This window comes from Engraulis encrasicolus, chromosome 3 (assembly GCF_034702125.1).
Source record: "Engraulis encrasicolus isolate BLACKSEA-1 chromosome 3, IST_EnEncr_1.0, whole genome shotgun sequence".
Classification (NCBI taxonomy): Eukaryota; Metazoa; Chordata; class Actinopteri; order Clupeiformes; family Engraulidae; genus Engraulis; species Engraulis encrasicolus.
The window spans coordinates 53,553,677-53,566,847 of NC_085859.1; the positions used below are offsets into that span (position 1 = coordinate 53,553,677).

Here is a 13,171-nt window from a genome sequence, read left to right on the forward strand (position 1 = left end):
CTGCTCCCCATGGGGCGCCACTGAGGGCTGCCCCCTTGCACGGGTGAGGCATAAATGGAATTTCGTTGTGTGCAGTGTTCACTTGTGTGCTGTGGAGTGCTGTGTCACAATGACAATGGGAGTTGGAGTTTCCCAATGGGCTTTCACTTTCTTTCTTTCTAAGTTTGTAAAAATTAACTCAACTCGAGACTGAACTCAGCTTTCTCAAGTTGAGTTAACTTGCAAACTTAAGGCAGCAGGGACACTTACTTTTTCACGTTTAATTGGCTGCAATGTTTTACAGTGTGGTAACCAAGATAAAGCATTCTACGCATCACCAGCTCAAACACATGCCTTAGAATCATACGTCATTTTGATTCTGTAAGAAATTCCTTATAAGCTGTCTCCTCCTTATCTATCGTCTCTGGGTCAGTTCAGATTTCTCTCTCCAGCATGCAGAGGCATCTACGTAGAAACCACTCTATCACTCACTCATCATACATGTTTGCAGGTATACTGCCCACTGCACTTGTCTCTAAAGTCAGCAAAGGCAGATAAAAACATCTACTGTAATCCCGAAGCATCCATTCCAGTTCCCTGCAGTATGTTTGAGTAATAAAAACTGCATTACCCATCACATTAAAGCCAGATGGGCCGCCCACCTCCAGACACTGGAAAACATCTGTTTATATCCCCCATCACACACGCATACTCATGTGCATGTAAACACACCCAACTCGTCAATTTCTGACTACCTTTGACCAGACTGCAATTTCTGACTTCTAAGGTAAGCCAAATGTCACGTGCACCTCAAAGACGCACCATAACTTCACTGGCGGTAAGGGTTAGGGAAAGGTCTGGGTTTAGGCCACGTAGTCAACATCTGACATGGCAGGTATGCCCTGGACGTCAAAAAATTGCAGTCTGGTCAAAGGTAGTCAGACATTGATTAGTTGGTATGAGACTGTGTTGCTACATATACGAGACATAGTCACACAGATACTAAGCAAGTAGGGATATACGCGCATATGCACCTGCATGCGCACATATGGGCACACACACACACGCACGCACGCACGCACGCACGCACGCACGCACGCACGCACGCACGCACGCACACACACACACACACACACACAGAGTTGGTGTGTGAGCTGCTGGGGAGGTCAGGGTGAGATTGTTAATCAGATGAACTCATGACAACACATGATGGAGGAGTACAACCAGGCCACCCAAAATCAACACTACACTACCCACCACATCTCTATCTTCATACACTGCACATCTCTCTCTCTCTCTCTCTCTCTCTCTCTCTCTCTCTCTCTCTCTCTGTGTTTTACTTCATAACTATTAAAAATGACCTGTGAAGTTTTCCTCTTTCTATGCACGCACCATCACATCTGACAAAACAGGAGTGAAGAGGTGTACCTTCTGCTCTATCCAAGCATAGCCTCCATATTTAGCTTATGTTGATAACTGCTAGCATTATATCTTTAGCTTTATTTGGTGTCCAGGGGAAAATGGACTGACAGAGCTGGTTTGGTCTAAAACTACATCCATAAAACTTCTGTCTCTAACCTAAACTCTAAGGAGGAGATGTCAGTGCTGTGGGATCTAAGCTTAAGAGCACTGAAGATCTCTCCAAATAACAGAGTTTGAAAGCAGCACGGGGCAACATTTCAAAGTTCACTAACTAGCAAGAGACATGCAGCTTATGCATAAACAAGTCATTACGTCATTGCGTAATAGGTGAGCAAAGGCTCGCTCTCATAACTCCAAGACACATTCTATGCGTGTGTGTGTGTGTGTGTGTGTGTGTGTGTGTGTGTGTGTGTGTGTGTGTGTGTGTGTGTGTGTGTGTGTGTGTGTGTGTGTGTGTGTGTGTGTGTGTGTGTGTGTGTGTGTGTGTGTGTGATGAACAAACCTGCTGCTCTGATGTAGTTTGTATAACCATGTCAAAGGTCATGGACTTATAAAGTCATCTGTGATTAGGACTGTGTGCTGAATCGTCAATATGGAGGATGCAGGGAGCAGCAGAGAAGAGGTGCTCCTCCAGAGTTGTATCAAGTAGTAGAAATACGTTTACAAGTGTAGTTACAACACTAGTGGTACAATATATGGTTTCAACTTAATATCACACTACTAGTGTTGTTATTACCTCTGTAGTACTCTGTAGCACTTCTACAACTCTGCTTCTCACCCCAGTTCACCTAGAGTACTGGGGGGGAAAGTTTTGGACTGGAGCGGCCTCTTCATCCAGTCGAGTAGGGAAAGCCGTAGAAAGGAGTCTGTTCATCCATAAGAGTGTGGGGAGCGCATTAGAAAGGCTCTGTTCATTTGGAGGAGTGGGATGGAATGGAGGGGCTTGTTAATTTAGAGTGAGTGAGTGGGGGGAAAGCTTTTGAGAAGGGACCTGAGAGTCTTCCTAAGCCGATTGCGTGCTGCGCAAGCTGCTTAGGGGTGCGGACAGAGAGAGAGACTGGTGTAGCATAGTGGCCATACTGGTCTCTCACTGGGGCAGGGTCAGCTGAAATGGTGTGTTAAGGCAGAATAGTACGCACTGCCACTGATGATGGCTTAACCCCTTAAGACACTGCCCCTGTTTTTTTCTGTAAATTAGCTGTTACCAGCTTGGCAATGACCAGGTCGTAATGTATTACTAAAGGCTCTGTGCACTGAACATCGTGGTGTAGGACAGTACAGTAGTATGGTCAGTGTCTGGTAAGGGGTTACGGAACAAAATGCATGTGGTTGTGGGCATGGTACTATACATAAATACTGAAACTCAGCTTTGTGAGTGTGTTTTTGGGCACAAGCAAAGTGATTTGTTTTGCTTTGTAAGTTGAGCGTGCCCATCGTTGCTACACTTGATGGCACAATAGTAGCCATGTCCCGGTACCGTACGACACAAACTATCTCTCTGCAATCTTGACCTACTTTCTCTTCAAATATTTAGGTGGTGACGTGCTTTTTAGACTGTAGACTTTTTTGTGGACATTATTATTATGTGTCCTTTTTGACGGTTTTGTCTGTTTAGTTGCCAAAAAGGCCTTAATTGTGTAGCGACTGTACACTGCTGAATACCACAACTGTATCTGCTATAACAATTTTGTTCATCACATCGTGAGCTTAGAATTATAAGGTTCTATCTCCGTTTAGGGTAGTTCTGAGATAGTGAGCATCAAAGTTTTTACATCCCAGCTGTTTTGTGAGATAGAGCCTTTTTATTTTATTAATAACAATGTGAAATAATACTTTTTTTTTTTACTAAAATAACACCACCATGTCAAAAACAGATAGAACCTTATAATTCTCAGGTCACGACATTTTATAGATTACCTGAGAGCTGAGAGATTTTTTCATTGATTGAATCATGAATACATAATGTATTGTTCTACGAATAGTGAATATGTCACCATTAGTCAGTGCCCTTCATTGTGGGTCATCATGTTCTTTTCCAACTTGACAATGACCCTAAACACACATCGGTCAATGATGATTTTCTGAAGAGGTGAGAGTGATTCAGTGATTATGTATGACGCCTGATCTGAACTTGAATTCAAACATAAATGGTGTTCAGAGACAAATCAGTCTGAACTCGCTTTGCACCACCATAACTTCACAAAAATGGAAAAATGTGTACGTAATTTATATTCAATAATTACACTTTTCTATGGTAAGTTTCACAGATGTTGTATTGACCTTACTCTATGCCTACTTTGGAAATACCTTGTGTGTTTATTGAAATATTGCTCGAAATGTTTCTTTTTTAAAAAGTACTCATTATTGCTTTGGACTGTACATGTATTTGTAACGTCCATCAAGGGCTCATAACTAAGTAAACACTTCCCTTCCACAGTAGATCTCTAGGTCAGGTGGTGATGAGTGGAGTGGTCAGCTGAGAGTACTACTCCCATTCTCTACCCATCAATGGAGCACCGCTTAGTTCTACTCCTCCTGCCTCTCACTGGGGGTAAGCAGATTGGGCCAGAGCAAGCTGCCTCTCTCTATCTGCACTGACCTTAATGTCTCTGCTAATCTCACACCAACACACACACAGAGCCTGGTAATCAGGTAAGACTTGCCATGCAGGCCTGACCAACCCACCTTAGAAGAAGAGGTGAGGTGGACGCAGGCTGCCACAATGCACACACCACCCCCCCCCCCCCCCCACACACACAGAAACAAACTAATGAAAGGGATTGGAGAGGGTTAGCAGGAACTGATCCTAAATGATCTACTCCATGTCTCTCCATCACACACACACACACACAGTCAAACACACACACAGTCACACACACACACACACGCACACGCACACGCGGGCACGTACACACGTGCACACGCACACACACATGTTCACGCACACAGACACACACACACACACACACACACACACGCACCCACACAAATACACGTGCGGCGTCCAAACACAACAACATGTGTAGACCTACCTACGGTACAAAGAGAGATCTGACAGACTTCTGAAAAAAAACGTGCATTATTGCATTCTTCTTCTTCTTTTAGCTCTGGTCTGTCTGTGGACATTCCATTAGGGGGTAGACAGGAAGTGATCATACGCTTCCACAGGAGAGATTTCTTGGAAAAATGCATAAAGCTGCTTGGCTTTGCCTCAGGCACTGTCTATGGTATATGAAAACCGTGTGTAGCGCAGCGTACAGCAGCTTATATTGGGTATGTCCGAGGAGATATTAGCCCAGACAAACTTTTAATACTGTAACTCATCTTTGGGGTTTCCACCAGCAGCAGCTTTAGTAGCGAGAGTGCCACTGCCTGTGTTTCCATATGCAGTTGCCTGGGCATACCTGTACATACTGTACCATTGCTCACACGCTCACGCACTCAAACGCGCTCTCACACATACGCACACGCGCGCGTGTTCTAACACTCCCTGGACACTGACTTGTTTTACATCCATGACATCTTTGGCAGATGGCCAAAGGAAATAAGTAGAGGAGGGATATTGACATGGGCCTTGTGTCTGTTACATGTTGGTACATTGGTCTCCCTCTTGTGGCCAGAAGGGAACATTACATCAACACACTTCCTACATAAAGACATCTCCAGCAGGGGCCTTTCACCCAACTACGGTAAACTAAACGCTAACAACCAGCAGAAGTGATGTGGACACCAAACCCTATGTTTTGGGTTAACACTTAACACTTAACAATAAGGGTACATGAATGGTATTGGAACTATGTTGGAAGTAATGTATGCTTTATGATGGTACCCATGTTAACATGTCTAATGGTTATGAATTAATTTTACTGAAATAATGTCCTCATTGCCCTTCTCCATTGATATTCTACTGTATATCCCAAACTTTGAAATAAAATGTAGAACAGCTCCTTGGGATTCTTTTCAGGTCAAATGGGGAAACGCTGTCACACACAAGTAAAGAGACACACAGCTCACAATGTGTATCAGGCATATCCTTTATATGCACACACCCACACCCACACACGCGTGCACAAACGCATGCACACATAAAAATATTTCAAAACACAGAGACAAAGAGCACTTTGGACTACTGTCGTACTTCACACACAAACTCACATGTATCGTGCACACGCATGCACACACACACACACACACACACACACACACACACACACACACACACACACACACACACACACACACACACACACACACACACACACACACACACACACACACACACACACACACACACACACACACACACTCAGGACAAGAGTTGTCAATTATTAAACAAACATGATACTGCCCTGTGTGTCAGACATGTAGAGGTAGAGATAGAGGTAGAGTGAGAGCAAGAGAGAGAGAGAGAGAGAGAGAAAGAAAGAGAGAGAGAGGAGAGAGAGAGAGAGAGAGGGAGAGAGAGAGGGAGAGAGAGAGAGAGAGAGAGAGAGAGAGAGAGAGAGAGAGAGAGAGGGAGAGAAGAGGATCACAGTGACAGTAGCCATTTGGGCCTGGCATGAGACTCCAATGCTGCCGTTGTCTCTTCCTTATACTGCCTGCCGTGATGGAGCCCTTCTACTCCCACCATTCCACAGGACATTCCCCAGATGACTCACTGACCCTTTGGACGCCTGACCCTTGAACCCTGGCTCTGTTTTTTTTTTTTTTTTAACCAGAGAGTTCTACCCTCATGGAGCACGGTAAGGCCTCATTCCTCTTCGTCGCTACTTTTACTTCTTCCGAGCCTCCATCACAATACATGTCATAGTGATAATTTAACACCTAATCATTTCAACAAAGTCATAATTCAACAGTGTTATTTTCAACACAGTGTTAATTCAACAGTTAGTCATTTCAGCACAGTGTTAATTCAATGTTCAGTCATTTCAACACTTAGTAATTTGACACTAATGGTGTTGGTGCTACTCTATTGAGTGTCGAATTAACGCTGGTAAATGTACCGTGTGGCTCCAGTTGTTTACTTTGCCTCTTCAAACGTTGCAAGCTTAGCTCAACACACAATTCAATTCAAAGCTGATGATGTAGATGCACCCGCTAGTCAAGGCCAATGACTCAATAGACAGCATGACCTGCAAGAGTAGGTTTACGGAAACTTTCCAGGAATGGTTGACTTTAATATATTGTGCGCCGCTGATGGTCATTTTTTTTAAAATAACATGCAACCATGGGCTTCTCTGATGGTGACTTGTTTAAAACATTTTTATAGATCCACAGACACAGGGTAAATATTAATTGCTGAGAGCTGGTATGGAAAAGGACGTGGTCTGTGAACTGTTCCCGGTATAATACTAGATGGTAGTGCTCGTGTTTGTTTTACATAGTTTCCATTGCAGCAGGCTGTTTCAGTAGCCTACCTGGAGTATCAGTATCAGCACATGTGTGTGTGTGTGTGTGTCGTTCTGCTCAGCACTGAAGGAGGAAACTTAATGAGCCTGCACACACACACATGCACCCGCACGCGCACACGCACGGGCACGCGCAAACGCACACGCACACGCGCACACACGCACACACACACCGTTAGAGAGTGATACTCAATAACTGCTAAATAAATCAAGCCAACTGTTTCCTAATTGCGGACAGCTTGAGAGTGGGCCACTGCCTTCACACTGTGTCATAGCTACACTCACCCATATGATATTTTATGATGATTTTATGTTACTGTTCTATCTTTGCATATGACTGCATCACCTTCGGCATTGAATGAAGGAACAATGCAAAATAAACAATATGTCGTCATACTTGTAATATCAAACTAAAAGACAGACACCAAAACCAGGGCAAAGATCTGGTGGTAGATAGTTAAATATTTGCATGGGATATTGCATTCACATTCACAAATGCACCCCAGCACAAATGCAACACACACAAACTAATATGCATACACATATGCAAACACAATCACAAACACAGGGCCACTGCTGAGGTTTTGGAGGCCCTAAGTACACCTTTTTCCTTTTTTTTACTTTTACTTTTATTTTTCAGGACATTGCACATTGATGAGCATATATGCCTACATACATACATGTACATATACATGTGCCAGATTGTAGCCCAAAGGCTATGTATTGTGTGTGTGCATGTGCGTGTGCGTGCATGTGTGCGTGCGTGCGTGCGTGCGTACGCATGCGTGTGTGTGTGTGTATGCGTCGGTGTGAATATATTTGTTGGGCTCGAAGCCACTTTTTAATCTCAGGAGGGTCAGGAGCCCCCCCTCATAATTAAATAATAATCTACTAACTAATAAATATATGTTTTGTGATGTAATTCAATATTTTTTTCATGATGTGTTCTAGTCAATCGCAATTTGAGAGGCCCCAATTTTGAGGGCAAAGTAGTTTGTGCCCCAAGTACTGGTTGGTGCCCTAAGTGCTCGGCTCTACTCTGCTTATGTAGCGGCAGCCCTCTACAAACACAAACACAAACACAAACAAGCCTAACCCAATTCTCGGTGCTATGGAGACAGGAAGTGTGTGAGGACGCCTTGCTGTTATCGGTTCCTCCGCTCATGTATAATGCAGACAGGAACTGGACCCTCTGGTGCTGACTGATCATTTACACTTTCACTCTCTACCTCACCCTCATATGCAATCCCCTGACCACACACACACAGACACGCACACAGACATGCACACACACACGCACAGAGAGAGAGAGAGAGAGAGAGAGAGAGAGAGAGAGAGAGAGAGAGAGAGAGAGAGAGAGAGAGAGAGAGAGAGAGAGAGAGAGAGAGAGAGAGAGAGAGAGAGAGAGAGAGAGATGTGTCATTAAACTGTTGAAAACAGTAGGGCAAAGACAAAATGCCGGAGTTCTTTTAATGTCTTCCTTTGTCTTTCTTTGTCCCTCTCTCCTGCACCCCTTCCCTTCTCTCTTTTTTATTTGTTATTCTCCTCAGTTTTTTTTTCAAGACAGAGGCCGCACCTTACATTTAGCATTTTTTTTTTTAATTGAACACGTGTTTGTGGTGCACACTACACACATGCCGAAGCACGTTTGTGCAATTAAAAAAAACATACGCGGTCTCATCTTTGAAAAACTGAGTTGGGCATTTGGGTCAGCAACCTCAATAAACACTAATATTTAAGAGTAAAGCCTGCTCCAAGCTGAACATGTTGACTTCTTCTATTTAGACAGCACCCCAACTTCTCTGGCTCCAGACTTACTCCCTGGGGTTGCCCTGGGCTGGGGGCTGCCCTCTGGGGGGTAGTGGAACCTGAGGACCACATTTTAATACAAAACATACATTCTTGTTTACTTTTAATTGTGTCTGACTGTTGACAAAAACAAGTAAGAGCTGTGCAGCAATGTATCGGAACAACAGTCCTATATTTTACTTTTTTTCCTAAAATAGGCTAAGACCTTCATCTATGATATTTCGGATTTGAACTACTTTTTTCTTTTAAAATGAAAACATGTTTTAACCACATTCTCAAAAATCAGTGATTTGTTCTTCTCCTCAGACCGCACCCCAACCTCTCCGGCTCCAGACCCCGTCCCTGGGGTTGCCCTGGGGCCTGCTCTCCAGGTGCCAGTGGAACCTGAGGACCGCCTCCCAGGAGCAGGATGTGTCAGCCAGGGCACTTTAGGACTCGAGAACCCCCTTCCTGGGCATGGACCTGTCCCCCAGGAGGTAACTGAACCAGAGGATGTCCCCTGCCGCAGGATGCATCCCGGCACCCTGCCTTCACACCCTGCTCACGAGGTGGAGCACATCCAGACCGCCTGTCCAATCCTCGACTCGGACAACGGACAGATACACAGACCTGCGGATGATGACAATATGAGCCATGCAGAGAGTCGACAAATGGCTCAGAATATGAACGTTTCTGACTGTCAGCAAACGACAAGTGGTATGGACAATTCAGACCAACTGCCATCAACAGCTCATGGAGTTGCAGATGCAGAGAATCAGCAGCAAGCATCTCATCACAACATGAACGACACAGCCAGCATCCACACCGCTCACAGCATCCTGGACTCAGAGAGCCAGCGATTGGCTCATGGCATGATGGACACTGACAGCCTCCAAACGGCTCACGCCATGACCGACCTGGACAGCCTCCGCCACATGGCCCGCCCCTTTGACACGGACAGCACCCTGACCAACCAGATGGCATACGACAGCGCCAGCAACCGCACCATCAACCCCTCCACCTCGGACACGGACAGCAACTACACCATACACCCCCCCTACCCGCTGCACGCGCACCATCCGCTCATAGGTGTGGATGGGGGCGTGGGGGGGTCGGAGGGTGGTGCGGTGCCCACCACCAGTCACGCTACAGACTCGGCACACGGCTCGGAGGACCCCCCGCCCTACAGCCCCCCCGACCCCAAGATGGCGTACCTCATCTACCCCCCCGGCATGCCGCCTCATTACTCAGGCCAGCCCGTCATCGCCTGCCAGCCCTCCCCAAACTCGCCCGGCTTCTACCAGCCACAGTTCATGCCCTCCCCCAACTACAACCCCTATGCCATAGTAAGTGATACATACACCCTACCCAACTACAACCCCTATGCCAAGTTTTACACGCGAAATAATTGTCAATGCACCTTCTATTGTCACCGTAGTACTAGAACCGCCAAAGCAGCTCCAGTCATATCACCCAACGTAGTATAAAGTAGACCAGTGTTTCTCAACAGGGGTGCCGGGGCACCCTGGGGTGCCACAGGCCCCCCTCAGGGGTGCCGCGGAAACGTGGCTGAAAAATAAATTATGTAATATAATACATATTTGTCTAAATTGGTAAGTTAATGTTAGTCAGTGGAATCTTTCATCTGCCATTTACACACAATAAAGTAAATATAGGTCGCCCCAGTCAGCTGCAACTAAGAAACGTAGGTCGTGTGACGTCTCCAAATGTGTTACTTTTCTAAGCTTGTGTGGTATCGGATGCGATGCCATTATACGGCTTGTTGGATTGGGGTGCCTTGAAATTTTTCATGAATTGAAAAAGGTTGAGAAACACTGAAGTAGACACATCGTAGCCTCTTACAGCACATGCCCGGCGGGCCTATTCACTACTTGCTGAAAATACCTAACAACATCATAACAACATTACAGAGAGCCTTACTGTAAGTAACATACCGGTATTAAGACATAGTCATTACAATTTTGGTGACAGTAGGGTTGTAAGCTAGGCTCTGCCCTGAACATTTTTAGAAGGTTCACTGTGCTGGTGTAGCCTTTGCAGTATGTCATTCCATAGGCTATAACGGAAGCCAATTGTTGCTGCAGATAAGCCTTTGCCATAGCGCATCCAGTGTAGGTACGGTAGCTCCAGAATGAGCCCACACATTAGAAGGCATTCCAACTCTCAGTCACACAGCAGAGATGTCATTTCAACAGCTGTCTTCCTCTCCCCCTGCCCTGCCCTGCCAGTACATGAACGGCTCGTCTATAGGGGAGGAGCCGCTGCCCCAGACGCTGCCCAAGGACTACCTGGTGGAGTCCCTCCTCGTCACCATCTTCTGCTGCATCATGAGCGGCCTCATCGCAGTCATGTACTCATACGAGGTGAGTTGGACTCATGTACTCATACGAGGTGAGTTGGACTCATGTACTCATACGAGGTGAGTTGGACTCATGTACTCATACGAGGTGAGTTGGACTCGTGTAATCATACGAGATGAGTTGGACTCATGTACTCATACGAGGTGAGTTGGACTCGTGCACTCATATGAGGTGAGTTGGACTCAGTCATAGGCCTATATGATCTTATATGAGTTAGACTACTGTACTCATACGAGGTGAGTTACATTCATGTGCTCATACGAGGTGAGTTACACTCATGTACTCATACGAGGTGAGTTACACTCATGTACGCATACGAGGTGAGTTGCTCATACTCATGCGAGGTGGGCTACTGTTACACTCATGTACTCTTAGGAGGTGGGTTACACTCATGTTGTAATATATGATCTCATACGAGGTGAGTTACTCTCATGCGAGGTGATTACACTCATATTGCAATATAACATATGATCTTATATATCAGTTAGACTCATGTACTCATACGAGGTGGATTACACTCATGTTCTAATCCATCAGTGGTTCTCAATGTTTTGTTTTTTGTTATTGTTTTTTTTAAATTTTTTTTAGGGGCTTTTATGACTTTATTTGACAGGATAGACGAAGATGGTGACAGGAAGCGAATGGGACAGAGAAACAGGGGAGGATCGGGAAATGACCCCGGAAGGACTCGAACCGGGGTCCCCGTGGGTGGGCATGCAAGCCCAAATGTGGGGGGCTTAGTGCGCTGCGCCACAGCGCCCCCCGTTCTCAATGTTTTTTGATCAAACACCCCAAGCTCTATATAAGCAACTGCAACTGTGTTGTGATTGGTTTGCCAGATCCAGGGAAATCTGGCAGACCACTCCGACGATGCGAGGTTAGACCAGTCGCAGGCAAAAAAAAATTGCAGCCCAACAGGTGGCGCTAGATTACTCGGCTATCAGCATATCTACTATAACTGTTTGAAGGAACTGTATGGTATTTGATTTTGTATTTGATAACCTGCACTGTCTACAGTACCTTGTTTGCAAATGAGCAGCAAAATGAGGCCCTGGGGAGATAACGGCATGATGCTGTGTGGTTTCAAGTGTGTGTTGTATGGTGCGGTTAAAGTCCAGTGGTGTTCAGGGATAATTAACCAGGGGACACTCTAACCTGCTGTACACAGCTAGCACTGGCCAGCCAGCAGGCATTGTCATTCTCAGCTAGGACAGATGACATGCACGGGCCATGCATGTGTCTGATCAAATCCCGCCCAAAAGGTGCTGAAAAAACGCCAGGATGCACAAAATTCCGCCCAATTTCAACAAATTGCATTGATTTCTATGAAAAAAAACCCCGCCAAATGGCAGATTTTTCCCGTTTTTACCCGCAGACGGCCATGCCAAACAGCCCAATCTGGCAACACTGCCTACTGGGACCAGGCCCAAGGGCCAAAGAGCCTACAAAACATACTTCCTTATTGATCTACATGTATGTCCTCAGGACTGTTACAGTTGGTTAACTGTGTTAAATAAAAAGGAAACAATCTGCACACTTCAGGTCTCTATGCAAAATAGCTTTACTTAAGCTGGAAGCTTTCAGTCTGTGAGACCTTCATCAGGCAGAGTGTGATGAACTGTGCTGTCAATACCTTGCATCTGAGTGATCTCTTACTCTGTCCATTTACATCCATGTGTAGACGCGTGCAGCTCTGGCGCGCGGCGACATCCGAGGGGGCGAGCGGGCGTCCCAGAAGGCGCGCTTCCTGGTCATGTTCAGCCTGATGTTCGGCGTCTTCGTCTGTGTGGGGTGGATCATCTATGCCGTCATCGCTTTGTGTGTGTAAATGGCCATCCCATCTCCTCTTTCTATGATCACATCATGCAGTCATCATTGACTATCGCTGTAAAAACACAACTGATGATGATTACAGTTCTCAAATGAGTTGAGTTAATACCGGTCTTTGTTTCAAATAATGTAATGTAAGAGTTTCCTGCAGTTCCTGAGTCATTCATGTGTGTGAATATGATACTGTACATGAGCATCTCTCCTCTGTACATTGCAAGAAGGTAAAACTTATTTGAAAAATGGTGGAATTGTGTTCCTCCAAAGGAGTTGAGAAAATGTTCTGTTTCAAGTAACATTGATGCAAGTGAACACAGTGTGACAAGCAACTTGAACACAGTGTGACAAGCAACTTGAACACAGTGT

At 45.5% G+C, this 13,171-nt stretch overlaps 1 protein-coding gene across 1 annotated transcript; it reads left to right on the forward strand.

Moving 5' to 3' along the window:
- The first annotated feature begins 5,966 nt into the window (after positions 1-5,966).
- On the forward strand, positions 5,967-13,171 carry LOC134445517 (uncharacterized). Its single transcript, XM_063194575.1, has 4 exons — positions 5,967-6,143; positions 8,925-9,943; positions 10,847-10,981; positions 12,660-13,171. Exons 1-4 carry the CDS (start codon positions 6,134-6,136, stop codon positions 12,804-12,806), a joined length of 1,311 nt encoding a protein of 436 aa, XP_063050645.1. The 5' UTR covers positions 5,967-6,133; the 3' UTR covers positions 12,807-13,171.